The 27919-nt window shown below is 49.9% G+C and overlaps 1 protein-coding gene across 2 annotated transcripts; it reads left to right on the forward strand.

The window, feature by feature from the left end:
• VPS37B (VPS37B subunit of ESCRT-I) lies at window positions 1–27784 on the forward strand. Of its 2 annotated transcripts, none has more exons than XM_047087957.1 (4): window positions 1–143; window positions 22676–22847; window positions 24841–24923; window positions 25746–27784. In XM_047087957.1, the coding sequence occupies exons 1-4, from the start codon at window positions 33–35 to the stop codon at window positions 26241–26243; spliced, it is 864 nt and encodes a 287-aa protein (XP_046943913.1). In that variant the 5' UTR covers window positions 1–32; the 3' UTR covers window positions 26244–27784. The 2 variants fall into 2 exon arrangements, with proteins under 2 accessions (XP_046943913.1, XP_046943914.1); XM_047087958.1 differs by lacking the exon at window positions 1–143 and adding an exon at window positions 21597–21864.
• The last annotated feature ends 135 nt before the right edge of the window (window positions 27785–27919 follow it).

Consider the following 27919-nt stretch of genomic DNA (forward strand, 5'->3'; position numbering starts at 1 on the left):
GGCAGAGCGGCGGCGGTGGCTGAAACGCGGGGATGGCGGGCGCCGGGAGCGAAGCCCGGTTCGCCGGGCTGTCGCTGGTGCAGCTCAACGAGCTGCTGGAGGACGAGGGGCAGCTGACGGAAATGGTGCAGAAGATGGAGGAGGTGGGCCGAGCGGGAGCGCGCGGTGGCGGCGGGGCCTCGAGAGGGGCGCGCGGGGCCGGGGGCCCTCGGCGGGCTGGAGGTGGCCCGAGGCGCCGGCGATCGCGGTGCCTCTAGCTGGGGTTGGGGAGACCGAGACTGGGGCTGAGCGGGGGGGGGGGGGAAGCCCCCTGAGACCGGGCTCGGGGGCTGAGCGGGGTCGAGGCGAGGCTGTGAGGCGCCGAGGCTGGGAATGAAGCCCGGATCCGAGAGCCTGGAACGGGCATTTGGGGACCTCGGGGGCTGGGGCTGGGTCGGGTGGGACGAGGAGAGAATAGGGGGTTGAGATTAGGTTGGGGAAGGTAGGGGGGATTGCAGTGGAGGATTGGGGGGTGACAGACCGGACTGAGTCAGCCAGGGGTTGGGCGGGGGGTGGGTGGGGGGGCTTGAGGAGAGGGTCGAGCGGTACAGGCGGACTGAGGAAGTAACTGGAGTCTTCCAGTAGGTTTTCAGGGGCTAGGTGGACGAGCTGGACAAGAGTCCTAGGGTTTGCTATTTCCAGGGTGAGTTTGTAGGGGCCTGGATGTCTGTAGCTGACTCTGGGCGGTCGTACTGAAATGGACTTTAGCCTTGGGTAGGGTCTCTGAGGTTGAGGGGCAGGAGGCCCCGGACGTGGCCACGTTAGGGTTGGAGGGGTCTGTGTATGTGAGCGTTCCCACGACGGTTAGAGGGGCCCTGCTGGGGCTGCCTTCATTTGGAAGAGGCCTTAGTAGGGCCATCCTAGGGGCTTCTCCCTGGTCTTGGGGTGGGAGCAGGAATCCCTTTCCCTGTAAAGTTGCCCCCTTTTGTGGAAGAAGGGAATCTGGGAATCCGGTGGCTTTGCGTCACCGTGGGGCAAAGTGAGAATTCCTGGAGCTGTTTTGGGGGAGAAGATAAGCCAGGGATGGGGGGACTGGTGGCCAGTCCGCACACGTCTTCCATAGTTGAGGGCCTGCTCAGCCTCTGGGAGGCATATGCCCACTGTGTTCCTGGTTGTGTCACTCCGTCTCTTGTGACCTGCTTTGCTCTCTGCGGTAACTGACTTCACGCTTGCATTTGCGCTGTGAATTGTCTCTTCTTTTCCCAACCCTTTTGGGCTCTTTTCTCTGAGCCGCCCGTCCTCCGGGCCTGGGGTCTCCTCCAGGCAGGTGGACCCAGGCTGATCCCAGCTCTCCCCAGCCCGTTTACCACTCCTGCCTCTTTGTCTCCAAAGTCTGAGCCTTCCCACGCCTACAGGGCTGAGCCTCTGCCCCAGAAGCCTGAGTGGGGGCTCTTGGCTCTCTTTCCGAAGAGGGATTGTTCAGCCCTGAGCCAGCTTCCTTAAAAGGGGGCTTGTGTGGAGGTTGCACATTCAAAATCACTGGAAAACCCTCAACAGATTATTGTCCTGAGCTACAGAGAGGCCACTGTAGTGAGATGGTATCAGTCTTTCCATTAATACACCCCTTGTATTCACGGGCTTTGTAACTTGGCACATAGCACGTTGCTCCGAGATGCAGTTTCCCTCATTTATGGTCTCCATGTGGCACTTTCCATCTCCGAGAATAATAAGTGACAAAATCCATCTTTCTTGACTGAAAGAGGCTCATGTCTCTAAAGAAATAAAATCTTTGCTTAGTTTCTCTGCTTTTCAGTTGCTGGGAGACCTTTTGTTGTGTGTCGGCAGGCATCCTTGTGCTTTAATGATAAAATGACAGGTATTTTTTTCCTGACGTGTGATCCCACCTACAAGTTATTTTGCTGTACGACTGTTCTGTTTGTTAGAACAGGATACTGTATTTATATTGGCGTAGTTATACCGATTATATTCTACAGTAATAGAAATAAGCTGCTTTTTAGTGGAGGGAAGATTGTGGAAAGAGGTGATTCTCTCAAGTCTGAGGCTATTAGGGACAGCTTGTTTCCTCTACCTAAGAAACTGGAGATTATTACATGAAGGGAAAGGCAGATAAATCTAGCAGAACTTTTTTTTTTTTTTTTTTTTTTTTTTTAGTGAAGGCGACCGTCATACCAGAGTCCCCTATACAAATGCTGACGACTGATGTATTGATTAGGCCACATAATTCAAGTTAAATTACTCAGCAGTACTTCAGGGCGTAGTGCTGTTAAAACAAGGAAACCGAATGAGAAGACCAAAATACCCTAGCCAGGCAGCTCAACGAGCAATAGTCACACTTGGCAAATCCTGTTCCCCCAGTCACATGTGGCATGTTTCTGTAGGAATGGATATAACATGAACAATTAAAATTGTGGCCATGGTCCTTTGACTCAGCTGTTAATGTTAGGCATTGGCTTATTTTGGGGTAGTTGGGAGACACAGGAGAAAATATTCTGTCAGCTGTCCACTCTCAACCAGGTGGAACTTTCAGACTTTGGACTCCTACACTCCAGGCCGGACTTGGCCATTTCGCAGCTGTGTGATTTCAAGGAAGTTAATCCACCTCTCTGAGCATCTCTTAGAGAAGGCTAACATGATGTTTATTTCATAGAGTTGATACGGGGATTATGTGAGATAGCGCGTGTTAACACATCGTGTAATTAGTGCTCAATAAAGAGTAATTGCAATTACTAATAATCACCTAGTTCTTTTTAGGAAGTTTACTGCCAGTCATCAATACCAGGCCATCCTGACAAGTTCATAGCATCTTATTTCAAGAATGTTAAGTAAATTTTTATTTACCATTAGCTTAAGACACATCTTATCTTTCTGTGGTCCAAATGATTATGTATCTCAGCAGGTCCGAGGATGAGATTGTAAACGGAACAGGCCTTTCCCAGCATAGAATCTCTTAATCTGAACCAAAGGCTTTTTTTTTTTTTTAATTGGCAGAAGGAAGTGTTTTAAATTGTAGAGTAAGACTTCTTCAAGCCTGAGGGGATATTTTGTGGCGGCTGGAAAGCGTGGCTAGGTTTTGAAGGCATTCACTGTTAGGTTTAAATACAGCCGTGTATTCTGCTTCACTTACATTGTTTTAATTGTGGTGTGTGAGCTTTAGTGCAGCTCAAGACATTGAAATCGTGCTGGAGCTGGAGCTGTTCTCTTTTTTCGGTGCCCCCGTGTTTCTCTTTTCCTGTTGGTCCCGTCCACTGTGCAGTTCCCTAAATGCAGTACCCTCCCTGGTGATCTTTGCTCTTTGCTTTCGCTGTGGGCTAACGTTTCATATGCACACATTTTATTTTTATTTAAAGTTATTTTTACATGGCAATGGAATGCGCCTTCTTCTATCCGTCCACATTAACCCCGGTGGACTTACTGGGCACTCCCTTAAAAGGAACTGTCGCTTAGGGGATTAGGCAGCTAAACCGCACGTCTTGGGTCCTCTCTCCCCGTGTGCTTCCGGAGGGAATGTCGGTTGGTTGGTTGTTGCTAACGGATAATTCCACCCAACTAAGGATTCAAATTCAGGATCTCTGTTCCTTTGGCAAGTGAGAGTGCCCACATGCAGAAACACCGAGGGTCTGAAAAACAGATTGTTTTGTGGAAAGAGTCTGGTCTGGGAGACGCTGTTTCCCTAAGGCGTGTTCTGGTGTGATTGGTTTGGGGCTGCAGAGCTACTGCGTGAATCATAATGGCTCATTGAAACGTACTGACCTTGCTTTAAACCCAGGGACTGTTTCCTCAACACCAGCTGAGTGCTGCTGGTGGGACTGGTTTTTCGAAGTTAAAGTTTAAACGCTTTGAGAGTCTGCTAACTGGAGTTTGTTTCTGCTCACATTGTGCAGTCATTGCGTATGCAGAGGCTTCAAACTTCTAGGTTTCAGTATTCTCTTGTGTGGACTTACTGTTTTAACTCTTGAGTAAAAACTTACTGTGCCTGGGAATAGTTCCTGAAATTCAGTTTTATCTGATTTTATTTTTTTAAGTTTATTTATTTGGTTTGAGAGAGAGAGAGAGAGAGAGAAGACAGAATCCCAAGCAGGCTCCATGCTGTCAGTGCAGAGCCCGACATAAGGCTCTAACCACGAACTGAGAGATCATGACCTGAGCCAAAACCAAGAGTTGGACGCTTAACTGACTGAGCCACCCAGGCGCCCCTGATTTTATTTTTTAAGGAGGCATTAAGATTCATGAAAAGGGGTGCCTGGCTGGCCCAAGTCAGTAGAGCATGTGACTCTTGATGTCGGGGTCATGAATTCAAGTCCCACGTTGGGCATAGAGCTTATGTACATACATTTTTTTTTTTTTTTGGTAATGTAAGGAGCATAGCCGAGACTTGTGTGACCTTATTTCAGTTACTTAAACTCTCTGTGCTTTGGTTCCTCCACTGTAAAGTGAGGGTGGTCACCACACCTGCCTTTGAGGGTTCTTGTGAGGCTCAGTGGAATAGCAGGTGAAGGCAGGCAGTACTTTGGCACAGAGGGGGCTTCAACAGAGGCTAGCCCCCTCTCGTAAGAGATTTTCGGAATTGTTAGACTGGCTGGCCTAGGTGAAATCTGATCACTTGCTCTCTACTTGCATTGATTAAAAGTGTGGTGGGTGTGGTACAGTACAGAACCGCCTTTCGATACAACCCGCGGACCTTTGGCAAGTACTCTTATCTTCCCAGTTGCAGTTTCCTCCTTGAAAACAAAGGGGTGACAACGGTAACCTACTTCATAGGGTTTGGGTGGATTAAATGTGATAAGTACATAGGATGCTTGCTCTGGTACCTAGCACAGTGAGCACTTGGGAAATTGTTATTATTGGCTAGTATTGCTAAAACTAAAAGGCATCAGGGGCGCCTGGGTGGCGCAGTCGGTTAAGCGTCCGACTTCAGCCAGGTCACGATCTCGCTGTCCGTGGGTTCGAGCCCCGCGTCAGGCTCTGGGCTGATGGCTCAGAGCCTGGAGCCTGTTTCCGATTCTGTGTCTCCCTCTCTCTCTGCCCCTCCCCCGTTCATGCTCTGTCTCTCTCTGTCCCAAAAATAAAATAAACGTTGAAAAACTAAAAGGCATCATATCCTGGCTGCTGTTTCAAGAAGATTCCATCTCAGTTTCACAGCTATGGAGCACTAACTGTGCAAGACGTTTTAAGGATGGAAACACGAATAGGGCATAAACCCCGTATTATAATTTGGGGAAGAAACCACACACACAAACCTTTACAGCCCAAGAGCGAGTAAGAGGTAGAGAGTTCGAGTTTGGGAAGACGAGCAACGTGTGGAGGATGGGTGGTGGTGCTGGCTGTGCAGCAGTGTGGACGTACTTCACCGTGGCTCTTGAAAATGGCATCTTCTTCAGGGGCGCCTGGGTGGCGCAGTCGGTTAAGCGTCCGACTTCAGCCAGGTCACGATCTCGCGGTCCGGGAGTTCGAGCCCCGCGTCGGGCTCTGGGCTGATGGCTCAGAGCCTGGAGCCTGTTTCCGATTCTGTGTCTCCCTCTCTCTCTGCCCCTCCCCCGTTCATGCTCTGTCTCTCTCTGTCCCAAAAATAAATAAACGTTGAAAATGGCATCTTCTTACGTATGTTTTATCACAATTTTTTAAAATAGAGAATAAGGAGGCTGCATGTGAATTGTAAATGACATCGAAGGTCAGATGAAGAGAGGCTCTCTGGCGAGATTAGTTAGGTCCTAGTGCAAGAGATGGACTTTGATAGGTGGGTAAGAGTTAAGAAGGTAAAGGATCAGATACAATAATGCCTCTGAAAGGGTTTAGAGTAACGTAAGGAACATGTGTCTACCTGCCACGCGGCTTCGGAAGTAAACACCGTCAACCCAGTGAAAAGCCCTCTTTGTGCTTCATCCTGGGCCCGACACCCACTCCACCCCCAGCCACTGCCTTGAGTTAGATATTTATTCTGAGTAGGATTTTGAGAGCTAAGCATGGGCAGTCAGGAAGAAGTGACAGCGAGGGTGCAGTCCCAGAGCAGGAAAGCATGGGACAGGCTTTCTGACTGGCGGGTTACCAGCTACTTGAGCCGGATCGGATCTGCGCATGAGCAGGGAAGTGACGGGCAGTGATGGGGAGGGAGGCTGGTGTGCCGTGTGTGCGCGGAAGGCCGTGAGTTTGGTAGCGGTGAGTTTCCGTGACTTTCTGGAGCGGAAGAACAGTATGATCAGAAGTACTCTTCAGTACGGTTAAGTTGGCCGCAGAGTAGGGGCCGCGTGGGTGCGGGAAGGTTCAGGAACGGCCAGGGTGGAAGTGGAAACCCAGGTGAGGAGAAGCTGGGGTTTCAGCTGGGTTTCTGGGAGCGGGGTCTCCAGCCTCCTCAGCTTTGCCTTCCACGTGCTCGCCCTGCCTCACGGGCACACGGTATCTTTGGGGACCTCTTCTGTGGTACTTGTCACACATTTTGTAAGTCATTCACTTCCTTGTGGCCCCATTTTGTCACTTTTGTCTTTGTGTCCTTGGCACGTAGGTACTGCTGAGTGCAGTTCACTGGCTTCAAGTTGGAGATGAGTAAGAGTGGGGGGGAGGGGAGAGGGCTCACCCAGACCCTGCCTGCCAGCCCAAGAGTGAGGGACCGGGTCGGGGGAGGCGGGCAGGTGGAAACCCGGTTCCGGAGCTCAGGGGACCAGTCAGCTGAGATACAAGTCTGGGGGCCAACTTCCTTCAAGAAGAAAATAAAAGTTTGAAAGGCCGCTAGGAGTAATTCGTGGGTTGGGAGGAAGAAAGAGGTACCATCGAAGCACAGGGAGAAACGAGTCTGGTATTTTCCAGACAAGTGGACATCCTGTTACAGTGCTTGTACTGTATCAGACTGGTCGAAAGAGGAACCTGGATTTAGACTGAACTGTTGGAGCATCATGTTGTCCTGTCCACAACTGATGTGCTCTTGAGCTAAGCCAACTTTGTTGTTTATAGAAGGTCCTGACTTCTCATGGTTCGGATTATGACCGTTTGACTTCGTGATGGTGCAGAGCGCAAAAATGATACACATTCAGTAGGAACTGCGCTTGGAATTTTGGATTTGTCTTGTCCCAGGTTAGCAATCGGCGGTCCCATCCTCTCGTGATGATGCTGGGTAGTGGCCGCGGTCAGCCATGCGGTCAGGAGGGTTGACAGAGCTGAACGCGGACAGCCACCTGCACCAGTGTCCGCTCCATTTGTCACTTTCAGTACAGTAGTCAATGACATGAGATAGTCAACACCTCATTATAAAATGGGCTTGGGGCATATCTGGTTGGCTTAGGCGGTAGAGCATGGGACTCTTAATGTCAGGGTTGTGAGTTCAAGCCCCATGTTGGGCATGGAGCCTAGTTACAATGAAAAAAAAAATCTGTGGTAGAGGATTTTGCCCAATTGGAGGCTTATGTCCGTGTTCTGAGCATCTAAGGTGGGCCAGGCTAAGCTATGATGTTCGCTAGGTTAGGTGTACTAAATACATTTTTGACTTAGGGATATTTAGAAAAAAAATTTTTTTAATGTTTTCGTTTTTGAGAGAGACCGAGCATGAGCGGGGGAGGGGCAGAGAGAGAGAGGGAGACACAGAATCCGAAGCAGCCTCCAAATCCGAGCCGTCTGCCCGGAGCCCGACGCGGGGCTCGAACCCCCCAACTATGAGATCACAAAGTTGGATGCTTAACCAGGCACCTCTTTATGATGGCTTTTTGGGACGTAACCCCATTGTAAATGAAGATCTGTATTTGGCTCTTATCACCGTATTTGTAGCGGAATGTTTGCTGTGGGGATGAGCCCTGTAGGTGTGCAGTTCAGGGTTTTCTGTAACGACTCCTGTGTCGGCCACTGTTGATGTATGTAATGGCTGGCTCTCAGAACATGCCGAGACAGGAGTTCTGGTTGGCTTACTTCCTCCCTCTGCTCTATGGGGTTTTTGGACTCCACAAAAACTACCTTATTCAAGAAAAACTTATCTTACCCAGTGGTAGAAAGGCAAAGGAAAGTCCTTTGCAGAATTTCTTCCTAGGGAAGAATGCAAGCGGAGAGGAAGATGTAGCTTTGTTGTCATGGGTTATGTTGCAGTATGTCAAGAGAAAGAAAGCTTTTGAAATCGTTTCTCATGGAATTAGGAGGAATATTGTCCACTACTGTGCCAAAGAGTTCTTGTCAAAAGCAGATACTTGAGTAGCTCGTTCTGTTACAGGCAGTGTCATAGTTAATGTTTCTTCCAAATTAGATCTTTCATTATCACCAGAGGTGGAGCCACCAGGAGTGGCACCTGGAGGTTATGTCCATATCCGTTGCCTGGTGCCCCGGTTGGCAGAGGGACAGAGGAAGTGCTAATTAGTGTTTGCCATCAGACAGCAGCTTTCATTAGCGTGAACACAGCTGAGGTCGAGCAAGGTTATTCATTACTCAACTTTTATGGAGCACTTTGGGGATATGAAACCACGTAGTTTTCATCTTCTAGGATTGCGCAGGTACACAAAAGTCAGTTACAGATGTCGGAGGTGTGAAACAGCGGTGGTGGGGACGCCCTAGCGGGAGGGGACGCGGCAAGCCTCTGCGGGGCTGGGGGAGATCCACGGAGAATGTTTCCTTGAGGAGATGACTAATGTGCTGTGATTCGGAGGAGGAGTTAACCAGGTAACGAGGGAGAAGGGCTTCCAGCCATGGGGGTGGACAGCAGGAACCTACACAGGAAAAGCCTAGAGAGAGAGGTGCAAAGGGAATATTCTAGCCTTGCCGGAGGGATGAGGGCGGGGCTTGGTGGGGGAAGAGGCCAGAGAGGCAGGCAGAGACCAGATGGCTTGATCCTCTCGGCAGAGGGAGCCACCTGGGAGTGCTGTGTTCACAGTTGTGACTTAAATGGGTGGTTCAGCCAGCCCCAGGGGTTGGGGGATGGATTTGAGGAGATGAGACCAGAAAGCAGGGAGATCCGTCGGAAGCCTGGAAAAGATGCTTGATTAAAAAAAGATCTTTGGGCAGCCGAAATCGCTGACTTGGAAGCTCACACCAGGCTCCTCACAGGGCTTGTTGAGTCTTGTCTCGTACACCGTTCAGATGGAGACACGCCAGGTCATAGGGTTTGTGTGTCCGTGGCAGATTTTCAAAGGGTGTAGGGAAAGACGAACAGAGCCAGTAACACCGTCCGGAAATAAATGATAGAGAAAGAGGAAGCAAAAGTGATAAAAAGCTTCACAAAAAATGTAAGGTCAGCTCTTAGGCATAGTGGTTAAAGGTGGGATTGGGGGACACCTGGTGACTCAGTCAGTTGAGCATCCGATTCTTGATTTCTGCTCACGCAAGTCACAATCCAGGGTCTTGGGATCCGAGCCCACTCGCTCTCTTTCTTTAAAAAAAAAAAAAAAAAAAAAAAAAAGATGGGGTTTGGGTTCCTGGGAAACCCTGGGCACCATTACCCTTTCTAAATATCAGTTTCCTTATCTTTAAAATGGGCATATTATAACAATGGCCTGACAGGTCGTTCTGAAGGCTAAACAAGGTGATGATCGTAAACTGATGAACAAACAGGGCGCCGTGGCAGTAATGGAAATAACGGCAGTTTTAATAAAGTGGTCGGGGCTGTTTGGTTTAGGGTTGCGTTTCCCTTAGTTGTCCTGGGGCCCTGCTTCTGTCAGTGGTAATTACATTAAAAGGGTCTCCATGGTAAATAAGTTTGGGAAACCAGTGGTTAAAAGGGATTTTTGTTGTTTTGCCTTGTTTGGTTCTTACTGTTAGGGCAGGGCGTGTGGTAAAGCTCCAGAGGGCGGACACCGAGCGTGTCCCGTTCTTGGTCCCAGAACTCCCAGAACTCGTGGGACTAGCTTCCCTGGGGCATGCTTTGGCAAATGCTTATTCAGGGGATAAATGTGCCATCTGCTTCCATAGCCCACGGGTACTGGTGTTTCACAGACAGCATGGCAGTTACTTGATATTCATGATGCCAGTTCTTGGTCATCAAAGGCTGCCCTGCATTCACATACTCCGTTTAAGAACACGGGGAATATATAGTATTTCATTTGTTTTGAGTATATGGTATTTCAGTTTCGGATTCCAACTAATCTTTAAAAATATTTTTACATGTTTATTAGAGAAAAATTCAGAAATGAAGAAAAACATAATCACATGTGATACCAGCACCCGGACATAAACCCTTATTAACATTTTATGGTTTTTTTTTTTTTTTCCATGTTTTTCCCCCACTGGGATCATTCTGTATATAGAGGGTGTGTGTGTGTGTGTGTGTGTGTGTGTGAGTGTGAACCTAAAGTTATGCTCTGGGCATTTTCTTATTTTTATGTCATTTTTTCTTTTTAAGTAATCTCTTCACCCAGTGTGGGGCTTGAATTTATGACTTTAAGATCAAGAGTCTCATGTTCTACCAACTGAGCCATCTAGGTGCCCTGATTTTCTTATTTTCTATCAGAATATTCTTATATGGGGGCGTCTGGGTGGCTCAGTTGGTTAATCCTCTGACTCTTGGTTTCGGCTCAGGTCATGATCTCACCGTTCATGAGTTCGAGCCCTACATCGGGCTCTGTGCTGGCAGCATAGAGTCTGCTTGGGATCCTCTCTCTCCTGCTCAGGTGTGTGTTCTCTCTAAATAAATAAGTAAATAAGTACATCCGTCCATACATACATAAAACAAAAAGAAAAGAATATTCTTATATGGCAGTATTTTTAGTGGCTGCATGATCTTTTATAACTTATGATAAATATCATTTTTGTGACCATTCCCTCATTGGATATTTCATTGCTATCATAAATTGTATTGAAATTAACATCTTTAAATTTAAATCTATTAAGGGGCGCCTGGGTGGCGCAGTCGGTTAAGCGTCCGACTTCAGCCAGGTCACGATCTCGCCGTCCGTGAGTTCGAGCCCCGCGTCAGGCTCCGGGCTGATGGCTCAGAGCCTGGAGCCTGTTTCCGATTCTGTGTCTCCCTCTCTCTCTGCCCCTCCCCCGTTCATGCTCTGTCTCTCTCTGTCCCAAAAATAAATAAAAACGTTGAAAAAAAATTAAAAATTTAAATCTATTAAAACATCAAAAAAATTTATTTTTATTTTTTTAATTTTTTTTTTTAATGTTTATTCATTTTTGAGACAGAGACAAAGCATGAACGGGGGAGGGTCAGGGAGAGGGAGACACAGAATCTGAAACAGGCTCCAGGCTCTGAGCTGTCAGCACAGAGCCCGACGCGGGGCTGGAACTCACGGACCGCGAGATCATGACCTGAGCCGAAGTCGGCCACTTAACTGACTGAGCCACCCAGGCGCCCCCCAAAAAATTTTAAAATGATTAAGTCTTAAGTATCTAGGCAGGTTTTTTGTTTTGTTTTGATTTTAGTTAGAACATCAAATTCCCTACACCAGATAAAGTTGCAGGTATTTTTTGTTATGAATATAAGTAGAATAATTTAGGGGTAACTGATTATTCTTTGGCTAATCCCTTTCTCTACCCACAGACTAAAAGTATCCCACTATTAGAATAGCATTTTCTCATAAGAAGATGAATAATTTAAATCATGTGACAGTAAATTGTATCCATTAAACTGAATTCCTGAGTCAGGGGTTGGAAAGTTTATGTCATGATGTATTTCAAATGTAAAAGCAAAATTGTCAAAAATGTAGTCTTCACATAATTCACGATCCACCTGGTTAGGCGTTTTCTTATTTTGCATCTGTGTAAAGACTGTCCGAGAAAATTCTCATACATGCACTTATAAATTGGGGGTAAAAGGAAATAGAAAAGAGGAAGAAGAAAAAACAAAACAAAACCCTGTGCTCTTACTAAACAAACGATTGCTTTGGTGGTTTGTCCTGGCCAGGAGCTGCTAATAAGAAAAGCAGAGTTGATAAATTTTCTCTCTTCCATAAGGCTCTTTCTTTTTGAGGAAGGGAGGAGTGATCTGGATTTAAAAATCACAGCAGAAGCTATTAATTGACCTCCCTCCACTTCACCAGGGTGCTCCAGTAATTGGCGATTCCCACCATCGGATACAGCGATTGACGACACCACCCCTATGTTCGTGATCAGGTTTCTGGACATTTCTGCTCCCAGTGCGGTTGAGTCCAGGACCTGGCCATTCTGGTTTCTTTGTTACAGTAATTAACTTATTTCATTAAAATACTGGTTGGGGCGCCTGGGTGGCGCAGTCGGTTAAGCGTCCGACTTCAGCCAGGTCACGATCTCGCGGTCTGTGAGTTCGAGCCCCGCGTCGGGCTCTGGGCTGATGGCTCGGAGCCTGGAGTCTGTTTCCGATTCTGTGTCTCCCTCTCTCTCTGCCCCTCCCCCGTTCATGCTCTGTCTCTCTCTGTCCCAAAAATAAATAAAAAAATAAAATAAGATACTGTGGCAAAAGCTGTAAGCAAAAGGACCGCGAGAGAAAACTACCTGGAGGGAAAACTGAGCTGCTTGCTTTGGAAAGAGTTAATAGAAGGTGGTGTGCTAGAAACAGACTTGTTAGCCAGTGAGGTGTGTTTCAGGCTGGGGGAAAACAGAAGAATTCCAGGATTCTGCTCTCAGCTCACTTGTCCAGTGTCTTGAAACCCTCCCCATCACAGGATGTGGTCTGGATGAAAAAGAACTTTTGGAACTTGAGCTAGCGGACCCTTTGTCTAAGAAAAGACCTTTGCCTTACATGAAGAAATGGACGGATGTATATCTTTAAACTTTTGTGTGTTTAGTGATTTATTGCTTTAACTGAACTGCTCAGCTGACCAGCTAATTGGTTCTGATAATGTGGAGTGAGGGCTTCTCAATAGCTTCCCTGACTCACCTGCTGAGACTCTGATTCCGTAGGATCAAGTGTAACAAGCCCTTTGAGGAGACTAGGGACAAAAGCAGTTAATGTTGGGATCAGTTTGGGGGTCCTGTCCTGCCTTCTGTTCCTCCCTCCTCTCCCTGGAGTCCTCAGGAATTGTAAGGTCAGTGATATACTAGGAAAGTAACATTTTCTAACACGTGAGAGTTGTCACAACCCATCACACCTATTATATTTCTTTATTATTGACATCATTATCCACAAAGTGGGAGGTCCCCCCCCCCCGCCCCCGCAAATATTAGGAAGTACTCTTCCAAGGGGTAGGGGGAAACAAAGCACCCTGGTACCTCGAGAACTAGAAGATTATCAAATTGTGTTTCTTTGAGACCATTTAATTCTTCTCTGGGACTAGTCCATTTATTTTCAAACGTAGTAGCTCTTTGCATGTCTGTGGTTAGTTGCACTTAAAGTGAATGTCATACCGATTTTTAAGGTGCAAGCCAGCTCCGTGTGGGAAGGAATCGTTCGTCTATATCCCATTGCCTGCTACTTTGAGTGCAGCAAGTTTCATCTCAACAAGGATTTTGAGATCTTCAATCAAAAATAGCAATCTTTATTAATCTAATATGCTGTCTCTGTTGAGTGGGTTGTTTTGGGGGAACATTTGATAAGCATCTGGTAAATTTCTTTTCCCGTGTGGGCTGTCGCCTTGGAGACACACAACCCACGAGGTGGTTATATTTTAGAACAGTTTCATAATGCTCGACAGTTCTTTCACCGTATTTTTGAGTTTTCAGATCTTTAATTTTGTGAACATGTTAAGCAGTCCAACTCTGCAGCTGTTAAGTTTTTTTTATTTTTTCATTTTGGGGTTGAATTAAGCCACCTCTGCAGCACACCTCTGGGATATTGTGGGCTTGGATTGCAGGCTTCCCTGAAAGCCTGCATTTAGTGGGAAGACTGCAGAAAGAGGAATTTGTCACTGGCAAGGTCTTCACTGAATGGAAGATGAATTTGGGCTTTCTAATAGCTGTTGATATTAAACCCTAGGCTTAAATTGCATGTGACCTTGGTGATACTTGTCCTAAAATTAATCGGTGAGCTAGATCAAGATATTGTACTCAATAAAAGGAGAGATTAACCTGGCTGAATACGTGCCAACCTTTTGGTCGTCTGATCCATAAGCTTGTGTATTTAGAGTCTGAAGGCAGTCTAATGTTTTCTACTGGTAGGAAGGTACAGGAGCTGAGATTTATTTTGTTCTTTGTCTTTATATTATGGACAGCTTTCAGTTTAATTTTATCTGGAGAGGAAAATATAAAAATCGAAACGAATTTCCCACCAAAAGCAGCCAGCATTTCTTCAAGAAGGGCTGGTCCAGATCAGGGGCAGCAAATGTGCAGATGGGTCTGGGACCCCTTGTTCTACAGGAGGGCTGGGCGGCGGGAGGAGCGGGGGCGGCTGGCAGTCCTCTGGGGTATGTCAGCTTGAGACCCAGCCCGAAGTGTCTCCCACCAGCCGAAGTGTCTCCCACCAGCCGTGGACACTTTGATCATCAGGAAGATTACAAACTGCAAGTGATTGAAACACACAAAAAATAGAAATCCTGGGGGCGCCTGGGTGGCTCAGTGGGTTGGGCGTCTGATTCTTTCTTTTCTTTTTTAAATTCAAGCTAGTTAACATACAGTGTAGTCTTGGTTTCAGGGGTAGAACCCAGTGATTAATCTCTTACCTATGACACCCAGTGCTCATCCTGAAAAGTGCCTTAATCCCTTAATGCCTGTCACCCATTTACCACCCCCCCCCCACAACCCTTAGTTCTCTGTGCTTGAGAGTCTCTTATTGGGGTGCCTGGGTGGCTCAGTCGGTTGCGTGTCTGACTTTGGCTCAGGTCATGGTTTCACAGTTTGTGGGTTCAAGCCTTGCGTTGGGCTCTGTGCTGACAGCTTGGAGCCTGGAGCCTGCTTGGGATTCTGCGTCTCCCTCTCTCTCTGCCTCTCTCCCACTTGGGCTCTGTCTGTCCTTTTCTCTCTCAAAAATAAATAAAAACAAACAAAAAGAGTCCCTTAGGGTTTGTCTGTCTCTCTGTTTTTATCTTGTTTTTCCTTCCCTTCCCCATGTTCATCTGTTGCATTTCTCAAATTCCACATACAGGTGAAATCATACGATACGTCTTTGACTTATTTCGTTTAGCATAATACCCTCCAGTTCCATCCAAGGTGTTGTAAATGACAAGATTTCATTTTTTTCATCGCCGAGTAGTAATCCATTGTGTATATACACCACATCTTTCTTTATTTATTTATTTATTTTTTATTTTTAATTTTTTTTAACGTTTATTTTTGAGACAGGGAGAGACACAGCATGAACGGGGGAGGGTCAGAGAGAGGGAGACACAGAATCTGAAACAGGCTCCAGGCTCTGAGCTGTCAGCACAGAGTCTGACGCGGGGCTTGAACTCACAGACCGCGAGATCATGACCTGAGCCGAAGCCGGATGCCTAACCGACTGAGCCACCCAGGCGCCCCATACACCACATCTTCTTAATCCATTCATCTGTCAGTGGACATTTGAGCTCTTTCCATACTTTTGCTATTGTTGATAGTGCTGCCATAAACACTGGGGTGCATGTACCCCTTCAGATCAGCAGTTTTTGGAAAAGAATTTGGATAAATTTCTAGTGTAAATTGCTGGGTTGTAGGATAGTTCTATTTTTAATTTTCATACTGTTTTCCAGAGTGGCTGCACCAGTTTGCATTCCCAGCAGCGGTGCCAAAAGGTTCTCCTTTCTCCATGTCCTCGCCAATATTTGTTGTTTCCTGCGTTGTTGATTTTAGCCATTCTGGTAGTTGTGAGGTGGTATCTCCTTGTGGTTTTGATTTGTATTTCCCTGATGATGAGTGATGTTGAGCATCTTGGGTGGGCGTCCGACTCTTGATTTCAACTTAGGTCATGATCTCACAGTTCGTGAATCTGAGCTCCGTGTGTCGGGCTCTGCACTGACATTGTGGCGCTTCCTTGGGATTCTCTCTTCCTTCTCTGCCCCTCCCCTGCTCTCTCTCTGTCTCTGCCCCCCCCAAACAAACTTAAAAAAAAAATAAATCTGTTACATAATGATCATGCTCCCCCAAAAAGCTTTTTAGTCATTTTCAGAGGTTGCTTGGGCATTAATTCAGTCTTGTCAAAGTTGGGCTTAAAGCAGGGGTGGGGGATGGTGGAAACAGTTATAAACGATTTCAGATACTCAGCCAGAAAGGCAGAAGCTCATTATAAGAGGAATTCAAGCCAACACATGCAGAAGTTGAAATTAGAATATTGTTAATTTTAGTAAGGGTGCTTAAATTAGAATACTGTTAATTTTAGTAAGGGTGATGATGGCATTGTAGTTAAGTTGTAAAGTTCTTCCCCATTAAAGATACATATTAAAGCTTTTAAGGGTGAAATGGTAGGATGCCTGAAATTTACTTTAAAATACTTCAGGGGAAGAAGAAACTTCAGGAAAAAAAAGTGAGGAATATCTCGAAGCAGGATTGACAAATGTCACTAATTTTGAACCCTGGAGAATGTGCATGGATTCTTTATTCTCTCTCTCCTTTTCCTTTGTGTTTGAAAATATCCTCGGTAAAAAGGTAAACAATAATAGAAATCTAGATGACTCTTGGTACTTGAAAATGGAGAAATGATAGACCAGTTCTATGCAGTGGACAGATGCTGCAGCATAATTCAGGGCATAATCCTGTAGAAAACACACTTGGGAGACAGAATATCCTGACCCTTAACCTCATGGCTCTGCAGTTACTGACCCTCTCAAGACTCTGGTGGTCTCTTAAACCTCCCTGAGATGGTATTTCTTTCCCGAGTAAAATGGGGGCAAATCCCCCCCCACCCCAGTTGGAGGATTAAATGGAGATAATGCATGGAGAGAAGGTGGCACAATGCCAAGCGTGCAGTAAGTGCTCCATAAATGTTAGTAAGTACTGTTGAAACATGCAGGGTGCTGACAGAGTGGTTTTCACATCACCAGTATCTTCAAGTTCACCTATATTGGGATTTATTTTTTCTTTTTTTTTTTTTTCTTTTTTTTTTTTTTTTTTTTTTCTTTTTCGCTCTTAAGCCTTCTTATTTGAAGAGCAACTATGGTCTCTGTTCAGGGCTGCAGTACAAGGGGCCTGGCGCCCCCTGAAGTTGGGCAGTGTAATACAAGGCCTGCCTACACTTGGGGTCATGGGGACAGACTGTTCTGGTTACTGTCTCCCCAGAACCCCTCAATAGAGGTGCTTCATAAGTATTTCTTGAATGAATGAATGAATGAATGAACAAATGAATGAATGAACGCACGAACCACTCAACCAACCAACCAGCCATCCTGTTGGAGCATTTCGTTGTGGCTGTTACGAGCTATACTCGAGGTACTGAAGTTTGAGTGTTTTTTGAAAATGGACATGTAAGTTCTAGTGGCTTCAGGGCTGTCCTATCGTGACACTGGGCCCCCCCTCACATTCTGACATGTTGTCCAAGAGGAAGAGGGCTGAATCTCAGCCGAAGAGGAAGGAGTTGTGTGAAGCCTGTCTGTCTCTAACATGTCTCCATGTGTGTTGCGTATCTCTCTGCAGTGAGGGATGGTTTTGCTTCAGAGCAATCTGAAGTTTTCCACTGTACCCTATAGAAGTGTCTGCTTTGGAAAACATCCACTGAAAACTCAAAACTTGGACCTCACGCTGGCTGGCAGGGCACTGGCAGTCTCCCGTCCTCGTTCCGGTGCCTCTCGTTCGTGACCATTGCGTATGTCACCCAGAGGGGAGTTTATATCTGTTTTCTTCTAAACCGACTTTATTTTCTACCACACTTACCAACCCAAATTAAGAAATAATGGTCAGGGGCACCTGGGTGGCTCAGTCGGTTAAGTATCTGACTCCTGATTTCAGCTCAGGTCATGATCTCATGGTTTATGGGATCGAACCTCTGCGCTCAGCACAGAGCCTGCTTGGGATTCATCCTCTCCCTCTCTCTCTCCCTCCCTCGCTCTCCCCCTTTCGCGTTCTCAAAATAATAATAGCATGCATTTGAGGTAGCACGTGCGTGCTACAAAAGAACTTCATGTATTATGTGAGCATCGCAAGAGATAAAGGGGTCTTTACATTTCTTCCTGAACAAAGCATGTATAAAATACCTTGTTTTCTTTGTGTGTGTGCGTGCGCGCGTGTGGGGTTGATGGTCCTTTTTAAAAATTTTTTATTATTGAAGTATAGCTGACACATCATGTCATGTCAGTTTCCGGTGTGCCTTGTAGTGATTTGACACTTGTGATGGCCAGTGAATAATCTATACGATTAGCATAGTCCCCGTCTGTCCCCACACCACGTTGTTATGATATTGTTGACTCTGTTCCCTATGCTGTATTTCTCATCTCCGTGACTGACTTATTTTACAACTGGAAGTTTGTATCTCCTAATCCCCTTCTCCTAGTCTTGAAACAGCTTAATTTTCTAGAGCCTCTGCTCTTCCAGTTCTAATATCTAACAGGCTGTATTAAATTAACCCTTTTTTGTAAACTTACATATGCTTGTAGTAAATCAAGCACTATGTCCAAGTAGAAAGAGGAAAGTTAAAAACATTCGCAGGTTGCTGTTGTCAATTTAGGGTGAACATCCTTTCAGGTGGCTCTTGGGTAGACAGATGGGCAGAAAGAGCTGTGTAAATGGGGTCCTGCTCTAAATGCTCCAATCCTGCATCTCACCTCTCCTGGATTATGAGCAGAAAAAGAAACTCAAGTAACACTGAGTACGTACTTAAAAATGTTCCCTTACCGCAGACCGATTATTTCCTGAAAAGATCTCTCTATGGTTAAGAGAAAGGATCGTGAGAACCGCCAAGAGGTCAGCAGTAGTGTTTTCAGTTTCAGGTGTCTAGGCCCCTGCGAGCATTCTCCGAGTTCCGGCTCAGATTCAGCCACAGGCGCTGAGGCTGGAGTCAGTCTTACGGGACCTGGAGAGCTGGGCCATGTGTCGTCCAGAGTGACTGCCACTTGGGCCTGCTAAGCGTGGTGTGCACGTCCCCGTGGGGAGGGCCCCTGGGCCTGTTCTGGCCAGCTCTCCCTGTTCTCCTCTGCTTTGCAAATGATGGAACAGGACTGGCCGTTTCCCCTCCCGTTTTCAGTTGGCGCGGTGGAAAGGAATATTAAGGAGGAAAGCGTCTTTTTCGGCATCTAATGCAGCATCAGAGGTGTGTTCCGGGAGGCACAGAAGTGTTGGAATCCAGGCCGTTGTCCCCACCACCACTGTCCACTGGAGAGTGCTGTAGGTGTGCCCTGGGTGGCCACTTAGAACTTACCAGTACTTCCTGATGTAAAAACAGCTGAATCCCCAAAGGATATACAAAATCACAAGCCGTTTTTGATGGCTGTCAGTCGCCGTCGCAGCTTTAGTTGGCTCTTTCGGTGGCTGGTAGCTTAAACTTCGCCCGTATGCATCCCGTGCAAGCCACCTTTGGATTATAGCCTGTGCTGCTCTCTTCTGGGACTTTCTAACATGCAGGAGAAGTGATTTCTACCTGATTTAGACCCTAGGAGAGTGAGATTTCTTTAGATCTGCTTTACGCTGAGACGGAAGCGGTGGCACTTAGCTGTATGCTGGAACCCCCGGAGAGCTTGGGAAAACACGCCCGGGCCCCTCCTGGAGGGTTCGGCTGGTCCAGAATTGGTCTGGGCACTGTACACATCAACACCCCCTCCCTCGGGACTGTCAGGTCCGGCCGAAGTCATGATCCTTCAACGGCACGCTAGAATTACGTGCCTCATTGGACGCCAGTGCCTTTCCAGGGGTCCCTTTGCAGACCTGTGCCCACCGCGGTGCCTTGGGTGAGGACGGAAATCCTGCTTCGGCATAAGCCTCCGATCTGGCGTGAGACCCCCACAGATGCTGTCTCAAAGGACTTCATCGAGGGAGCCTATCTCCATAAAGGATTTGGGGCATTTGTTGCTTGATGTACACAGCTTTTTTTTTTTTTTTTTTTTTTTAATCCCCTCCATATTTTGTTGCCCATCTTATTTGCTGGGCCTGGCCTCAAGAGACTGGCTTTTGGGGGGTGGGAAGGATCTCTGGTGCCGTCAGCAGCCTTGGACTGGTGGCCCACGTGTGCTAGGTGCTTGGCACGCTAGAGACGACAGGGTCCCTTCTGTGTTAGTATTCCGGTGGGGGAGGCTGTGAACAGGGAAACGATACTTGCTGACTGCAGCTTGTGTCAGGCAAGAGATGGGTGCTGTGACTGAGGACGTAGCGCCGACCCGGCCTCCCCGTGAGGAGCCGGTGGGAAAAGCAGACCTGAGCTCCAGAGGTGGTGGAAGGAAGGGCTGGGGGTGCTCTTGGAACTGCCCGGGAAGACAGGTGGGGGGACCAGACCCCCCACCGTAATCAGGGCATGCTCCATTCCGTTCCATTTACGTCACCTGGGTTTATGTGACGAAACAAGTGCTCCTCTCGTCTCCGTTCTCCAGACCTAACTCTGGACCCGGCAGATAATAGTTGCTCAGTAAATGTTTATTGAACAAAGAATTAAGACTGAGTCAGAATGACGGCCAGCGGGCAGGGAGCCAGAGGTCCCTGACCATGGCCTTGAACACCTGCCGGTTCTCAGCTGGCAGATGAGATGGGTTGGGGGGTGGGGTGTAAAGAAACTCCCCAGCAGTTTGTTGACTTACAACTAAACATTGAATCTTGAGGTAACTGTAGATTCACAAGCGGTTGTCAGAAGGAACAGGGATCCTCTGTGTCCCTCACCCACTCCCCCCAGTGGGAGCACCCATCCCCATGAGCCCCCTTCCCACGGCCGTCCCCCAGCCACTCACCTGTCTCCGTCTCTGTGACTCGGGCGTTTCGAAAGTGACGTATACCCCGAATCCTAGAGTGTCCGACTCTTTGGGCTCAGCGTGATTCCCTGGAGCCTCATCCAAGTTGCCACGCGTGTCAGGCTTTGTCCTTGTTAAGGCTGAATGTTCTGTGGACTGGACGCCGTGCGCTTTGTGCAGCCACCCACCGCGGAGCGACAGCTGCGTTGCCTTGGGTCCTCGGCTGTTCCAGATAAAGCCGTTTTGAACGTTCACGTGCAGGTTTTGTGTGAACATGTTTTCATTTCCCCGGGGCGAGTGCCCAGGAGTACAATTTCTGGGTCGTGTCGTCGTTGCATGTTTAGTTTTAAAAGAAATTGCTGAGCTCTTTTCCAGAGTGGCCATACAGTGGTTTGTGTGTGTTTGTTCTTTCCAGTGGCTTAACAATCGAAGGAAAGACTCTTCTACAGGATCGGGATACAACTGCACAGGGCAGGGAGCTGCTGCGTGGCGGGAGGTGGCGGCCCTTCCGGAACCCCGTTTACACCCGGGCCCCAAACTCTCCAGCAGCAAGAGATGAGAGTATCGGTGCTGCACTGATTTTGTAGTGTCGAGCTAGAGGCTCAATTTTCTTTTTAAAAATTTTTTTTTTTCAACGTTTATTTATTTTTGGGACAGAGAGAGACAGAGCATGAATGGGGGAGGGGCAGAGAGAGAGGGAGACACAGAATCCGAAACAAACTCCAGGCTCTGAGCTGTCAGCCCAGAGCCCGACGCGGGGCTCGAACTCCCGGACCGCGAGATCGTGACCTGGCTGAAGTCGGACGCTTAACCGACTGCGCCACCCAGGCGCCCCTAGAGGCTCAATTTTCTATCTTAATTTAAATTCCATTTTAAGCTGAGAGGAATCTTTAGGGCCCCTGGGCGCAGCTCCTGGGTGCGGGAGATCCGGATTCTGTGTCTGCTGTAGGGAGCCCCCGGCCCGGGTCCAGGGCTGCCGCTGTGTTCTCTCCCGTCACCTTCACCTTCACGGAGGGGGTGCACGTGCCTCGCGGAGCTGGACTGGTGCCTTGGCTGGGCGTGGCCAGGACGGAGGCAGCCCAGTGGGAAATCTGCACCCAGACTCTCAACAGGAAGGAAGTGCAGAAGTGCGGCGAAAATAGCCGGGGTGGGGTAGCAGCAAATATCAAGGGGAAAACGAGATAAGTGGAGTCGTGTCTCAACAGAGCTGCGAGAAAACAAAAACGCGGCTCGATGGGGAAGGACTCTGCCCTGCGGGAACTCCAGCTCCAGACAGGTTGCTGGGGGCAGGTGGCGGCGGCCGAGGCGTGTCACTTGCCAGTCCCAGGGGTGCCCCATGGGTGTGGGTTTGGGGGTTTCCTTTAAATAACGTGGCTTTGCTAAGTCTTCCTGGGAGCTCTTTATCCTCAGGCCTTCCATCTCCTCATCAGCCCTGGGGTCTGGGCACGTGGGCTTCTCTACCTCCCAAATGGCGCCTTGGCCCAGCTTTGGGTCTGGAGCTGGGGGCTGGGAGGACCCTGGCCTTCCCCTCAGTCGAGGAGGAGCAGGAGGTGGGCGTGGGAGAGAGAACAGGGTCATGGCAAACAGAATTCTTTCCCAGGGGGTGTCGGGCTTTCGTGTTTGATCCCTAAGCCTGACGACTGAGCCTGAATTGACCCCATGCCAGCTGGTCCTCCTCTGTTAAAAGTGATTCTTTAACTTCCGCTGGAGCAGCAGAAACAGGTTTTGAACAAATCTAGCCCTAAATCTTTACAGCTGTTTATTCTTGGAAGCACAATGGCGGCAGTAAGGGATTCCAGTCACAGCACGGCTATTGAAGCAAAAGGCCTTGACAAGTCACAAGACAAAGCCTGTCTGCAAATCGTTGGAAAGGAAGTGGCTTTGCTCTTTAAGAACAGGGAGCTGTGTCCAAGCTAGAAACCCAGAGGGGCTGGAGTCTGGGCTGGGAGCGGCCCCGCATGTGGTCCCAGCCTGGTGACCAGCCAGACGGAAGCAGATGTGGTGGCTGCTGAGGGTGGGGCACAGGAACCTCGGGGGACTGGTCCGGGAACTGATACTTGCTTCTCACCATCCTGTGTTCCTTGCAGACGCAGAATGTTCAGCTTAACAAAGAAATGACGCTCGCCAGCAACCGGAGCCTGGCAGAAGGAAACCTTCTGTACCAGCCTCAGCTGGACGCCCTGAAAGCACGTTTGACCCAGAAATACCAGGAACTCCAGGTTCTCTTTGAAGCCTATCAGATAAAGAAGACCAAATTAGGTAACTTTTTCAGGGTGATCCTCCAAGAATAAAGAGTTGAGGGAAGGACACATTTTCAAGCCGTTAGATTACCAGGAAGGAAATACTATTATGGAAAAGTTTCGGATTAAGACCATGGTTAATGCCACAAAGAAAAAGTTTACGTATGGAATCATTTCACCTATTTAGAAAAGAGACTTAACCACTTAAAAATTCATTTTTTTAATGTTTATTTTTGAGAGAGTATGATTAGAGGAGGGGCAGAGAGAGGAAGACGAAGAATCTGAAGCAGGCTCGAAGCTCTGACCTGTCAGCACAGAGAGCCTGACACAGGGCTTGAACTCACACACTGTGAGATCATGACCTGAGCTGAATTTGGAGGCATAACTGAGCCACCAGGTGCCCCAAGACGTAACCACTTTTTAAACAAAATTTCACCTTCTCCAAACAGTGCAGAAAAGGGTAACTTTCTTATTCAACAAACGTTTTATCCTGTGGAGTTAGGTCCTCAAAGATAGTGTTGACAAATATCCATCATGGGAACTTTTTTTTTTTTAATGTTTATTTTTAAGAGAGAATCAAAAGGTGACCGGGGGAGGGGCAGAGAGTGGGGCTTGAACCCACGAAACCGTGAGATCATGACCTGAGCCAAAGTCAGACACTTAACTGACTGAGCCACCCAGGCACCCCAGGAACATTTCATTAAAAATTTTTTTTTTTTGTTAATGTTCATTTTTGAGAGCGAGACAGAGCATGAGCAGGGGAGGGGCAGAGAGAGAACGAGACACAGAATCTGAAGCAGGCTCCAGGCTCTGAGCTGTCAGCCCAGAGCCCAATGCGGGGCTCAGACTCACGGACCGCGCGATCACGACCTGAGCCGAAGTCGGACGCTCAACCGACTGAGCCGCCCAGACGCCCCGGAACATTTCATTTTAATGTCGCGCTTACACCGACAGTCATTATGAAGAGCGGTAGGAACTCAGTGTCAAGTCCTAGGGCTTGAGGTGGCTTTCGAGGGGGCGGAGATGAAGAAAAGGTTAAAAACGCAGCCCTTCCGTGAGGTGGTGAGACTCGCACTGTCTGCGCAAGTGCAGCAACAGTCTGCTCGCCCTCCAGAGCCAGTCCTGGTGACACCCAGCGCTGCCCGGGAGCCCTTCCCTTGCCGGGAGGAATGTAGATGGGTTAAAACCACCTTGGGGGGAGAGTTGTTGGGCAAAACCTGCCTGAACGCAATGCGTGCTCACTCTGGGACACAGCCTGTCTGCCCCTGGGGCCGCCCTGGCAGTGGCGGACCTTCGTGTCTGTCCACATGTCTGTCCACGGGGACGAGAGTGTCTGTGTATGGCTTTATTTGTAGTAGCTGAATTTGGGAGCCGTCTGAATTCCTGTGTCCAGAATGAAGGGAGAGTAAGTCAGGTCCACACAGTGGACGCCGAAAGGGGCGGGCGGTGGATGTCAGAGACACGGTGCCGAGTGGGAGGGACCGGCACGCGTGTGACCTGCGTACGTGAGGCTCCCAGCCAGGCCGAGCTTCCGCAGCGGGGCCGCCTCGGGGCAGGCTCTGGGACTGGGCCCCCGGAGCCTTTGTGGATGTTCTATGTCCTGATCTGGGTGGTAGGTGGGGTTTATGCGTTGTAAAAGCGCAGGTCACACGCTTCAGTTACACATACCGTGCAAGTTCTCACTCAAACACGCAAAGGAAATCTGCGTGGGGTGACGAGTGGTGCGTCATGTTGCTGGGTCAGGGCCCCCTGTGGTCGGGATGGGGACACGCGGGGTGCGGAGGAGGATGAATGGCGTGGCCCCCAGTTTCCCCCTGCTTTTGTCCTGTGTGCTCCTCCTCTTGGATTTTAAGGCTTTGACTTTGAGCTTCCTGGAAAGCCGGTTCTTGGCGTGTGACTCTCCCAGTGCCTTTCCAGTTAAAGTGCTCGCTGTTTGGCAGGCGGGTGGCAAGGAGTCTGGGGGGCTGTGAGCGGCTGGCTGTCCCTGCTCTCACACCTCCTGCTTCTTCCAGATAAACAGTCGAGCAGCGCTTCCTTGGAGACCCTGTTGGCGCTTCTTCAGGCAGAAGGAGCCAAGATTGAGGAAGACACTGAGGTAAGAGCCAGCTGGTGCCGGGTGGATTGGGGGGGGGGGGGCAGTGCCCCGGGGCGTGGTGACCGGGGGACCAGTTCTTCCGGGGGGGGGGGGGGCGAGTGCCACACCTCTGTGGCCAGGAGAGTCTGGTTCTCAGGCCAGGGGTGCACACCCTACGGGGAGTCTGCGCCACGGCCGCCGGTGGCTCTGAATCGGGGGGCAGGGCAGAGCCTGGGAGATGTGGCCGCTTGAGCACCGGAGGCCTGGGCCTCCCTAAGTGATAAGGTGATGAGTCAGGGTCAAAAGTCGTGCCGTGTAGCAAGCTGGGGCGGGTGGCAGGTTGCCAAGTTAGGCCACCCGGGGGGGGGGGGGGGAGTAACCCCTGGGTTTCTTGGGTGGGGGCCCGGGTTGGCGTGAGCACGTCTCTGTCCTGCTGCCCCTGTAGGGGGTGTGTCTGTCAGGGCGCAACCAGTGGAAGGAAGGGACTCCGGCCGGCTTAGTGGGAAGGGGGCAAGCGGGTATGGTGGCTTCCTCCGCGCTGGGCGAACCCACAGCTCAGGGCTGCTGAGAGGCCCCCTTGATCTGAGGCTGGCTCTCCCTAAGGCCGTCCAGCTTGTGGGGTGGGGCGGGTGGTCAGGGCCAGCCCACCTCTGTCCCCTTCTCTCTGTGGGAGCTTGGGGGGCTCCTCGGAGGTCAGCCAGGGTCTGCCCCGTGGAGCACGTGGCAGATGGGATCGAGGGGGAGGGGTACAGGTGATGGAAGCTGGGTGGGGGGTGGTGGTGAAGGGAGTTCCTTCCCCAAGGGCTGAACCATCCTTTAACGAGTTTCTCCTCCTTCTTTCAGAACATGGCAGAGAAGTTTCTCGATGGAGAGCTTCCTCTGGACTCCTTCATCGATGTCTATCAGAGCAAGCGGAAACTGGCCCACACACGAAGAGTGAAAATCGAGAAGCTCCAGGAGCTGGTGCTGAAGGGACAGAGACTGCCACAGGCCTCGGTGCCCGCCCCGCTGCCACCCAGGGTGCCCGAGCCAGTGCCCGCTGCCCCCCTGCCCTACCCTACCTCAGAAGCCAGCGGGCCCCCCTCTGTGCTACCTCGGCGCATCCCCCCGCCGCCTCCCCCGGTGCCTGCAGGACGCTTGGCCACACCGTTCACCGCTGCCATGGGCTCAGGACAGGCCTTTCCGTACCCTGGATCGCAGTGTCCTCCCCTGCCCCCCCGCGTGGGCCTCCCCAGCCAGCAAGGATTCTCCGCACAGTTCGTGTCTCCGTACCCGCCCGCTCTCCCCCAGAGACCCCCGCCCCGGCTGCCTCCACACCAGCCGGGCTTCATCCTCCAGTGAGCGGCCCCGTCCCTCCGGGGAGCCTGCACCTGCTGGCCAGGGCTCGGCACACACAGGCTGCGACGACCGGGGGGGCTGTGGCCCTGCGCCAGCGCCCCCGTTTGTAGAACTGTAGGTCAGTGGTAAGTAGACGTAGACCCCGGTTTTGCACCCAGGTGGTTGTGCGTGCAGGGCCTCAGCCTGGCATCCCCGCGGCCGCACCGGTTTGTGTTCTCGGTATGATTTCTAAGTCTCGTAGTGTTGATGGACTCCTAAGTCTGGGGGGGAAAGCCTCCCTCCCTTCCCACTTAAAATCGTGTTCCTCCCGTTGCAGCTTTATTTAATAAGCTGCGTCATCGTTCCTGCTTTGTGCACAAAAGACAGTGCTGTGTGGCCCTGCCCGCCGCTGTCCCTGGTGAGGGTCCGTCAGGTGGGCTTGCCTGGAAGGTGCTTACTGAATCGGCGGGCTGGGGTGGCCAATCGTCCCTCCCCCCGAACCTGGATGCTTCAAAGCCACATGCAGGGTTTGCGCTCGGCCCCCTGCCAGGTCCGGAGGCTGGGCACGTTGCAGCCGGGCCGGGGAAGATTGGTCCGAGCCGGACTTTGCACAGCAGACCACGTCCTCGGCTCCTCCTCTCTCCCCCGCCTCGGGCCAGCCCCTGACGGTTTCTACGAAGAAATACTCCCCCCAGTATTTTTACTATGTAATTTTCCTGTTTTATATTGGGAAAGAAAACTTTTTTGACACAAGACCATTCAGGGAAACTTTATAAAAATGCACATCTTGTTTTGAACAGATTGAGGTGCAGAAGCGAATGCAATTTCCTTTCTTACAAGCAGTGTATGGTCACACCTGTGGGTGCCTGTGCTGTGCCTTAGTTTCCCCTGGTGCCAATGAGGGGCCGTCCATGGCTCCCCCGCAGGCCCACAGGCTGGGCAGGCCGAGGGGTAGCTCTCACTACTGGCTCTGTGTTCCCAGAGGGGCTTGTCCAAGGTCGTCGTGTTGCAGGTGGAAGAATTCTGTCCCGTCTTGAACCAGGATACTCGTAGCCAATATTCTCTGCCTCTGATTGGGCCTCAGGGTGGGAGGGGGACAGAGGGAGTCCCGCAGCATGGCGTCATGCTTTGGAGAAAGCCAGCACCAGGATCGGCAGATGCCCTGGGAACACCCCTGGCTCCTCCTGGCCCTCTGGGCTCTCGCCTGCCCTGGTGACAGACTGGAGGCAGTGCTCAAACAGGGTCTGTCGCAGCAGGCCAGAGGCGAGGCCACCAACCCCTGTCTTCAGTTAGCATATGGTTCTCCTCGACTGTCACAGCCGAATGGGATGGGCGTGCCTACCATGTTTTGTGAATCTGGAGATCAGGGCCCGCCCCGCCCCTCCCCAGTACCTCTGCTGCCTACCCCGAGGTCGGTGGGGGGACACCCACAAGCCCACACGGGGTGGAGCCAGGGGCGTGAGCTCGGTGTCGATGTGGTGAAGGGCTGGCCTCACTCCAGGGCCAGGCCTGAGCTGGGGTTGTAAAGCTGTAGGACCCTTTTTAATAAACAGGATTAACAACAAGTTCTGTCCTTTATTTATCCGGGGATGTTCATGATGTGTGTGGTTCTAGAGTATCAGAATTCCGACCGCGAAGCTGCCTTGTGTGTCGAAGTTAAAAAGCCACCCACCATCCTTGAAGCGTCTGCCTTGACCAAG

The sequence above is a fragment of the Lynx rufus genome, unplaced genomic scaffold, assembly GCF_022079265.1.
Source record: "Lynx rufus isolate CCGP_SWC_20201006 ecotype Redwood Valley unplaced genomic scaffold, mLynRuf1.p SCAF_24, whole genome shotgun sequence".
Taxonomy (NCBI): domain Eukaryota; kingdom Metazoa; phylum Chordata; class Mammalia; order Carnivora; family Felidae; genus Lynx; species Lynx rufus.

Excerpts from the sequence above, each read along its gene's own strand:
- VPS37B (XM_047087957.1), top strand. The coding sequence starts at position 33 with ATGGCGGGCGCCGGGAGCGAAGCCCGGTTCGCCGGGCTGTCGCTGGTG. Across the intron at positions 144-22,675 it reads TGGTGCAGAAGATGGAGGAG|ACGCAGAATGTTCAGCTTAA; the intron begins GTGGGCCGAGCG and ends TGTTCCTTGCAG. Across the intron at positions 22,848-24,840 it reads GATAAAGAAGACCAAATTAG|ATAAACAGTCGAGCAGCGCT; the intron begins GTAACTTTTTCA and ends TGCTTCTTCCAG.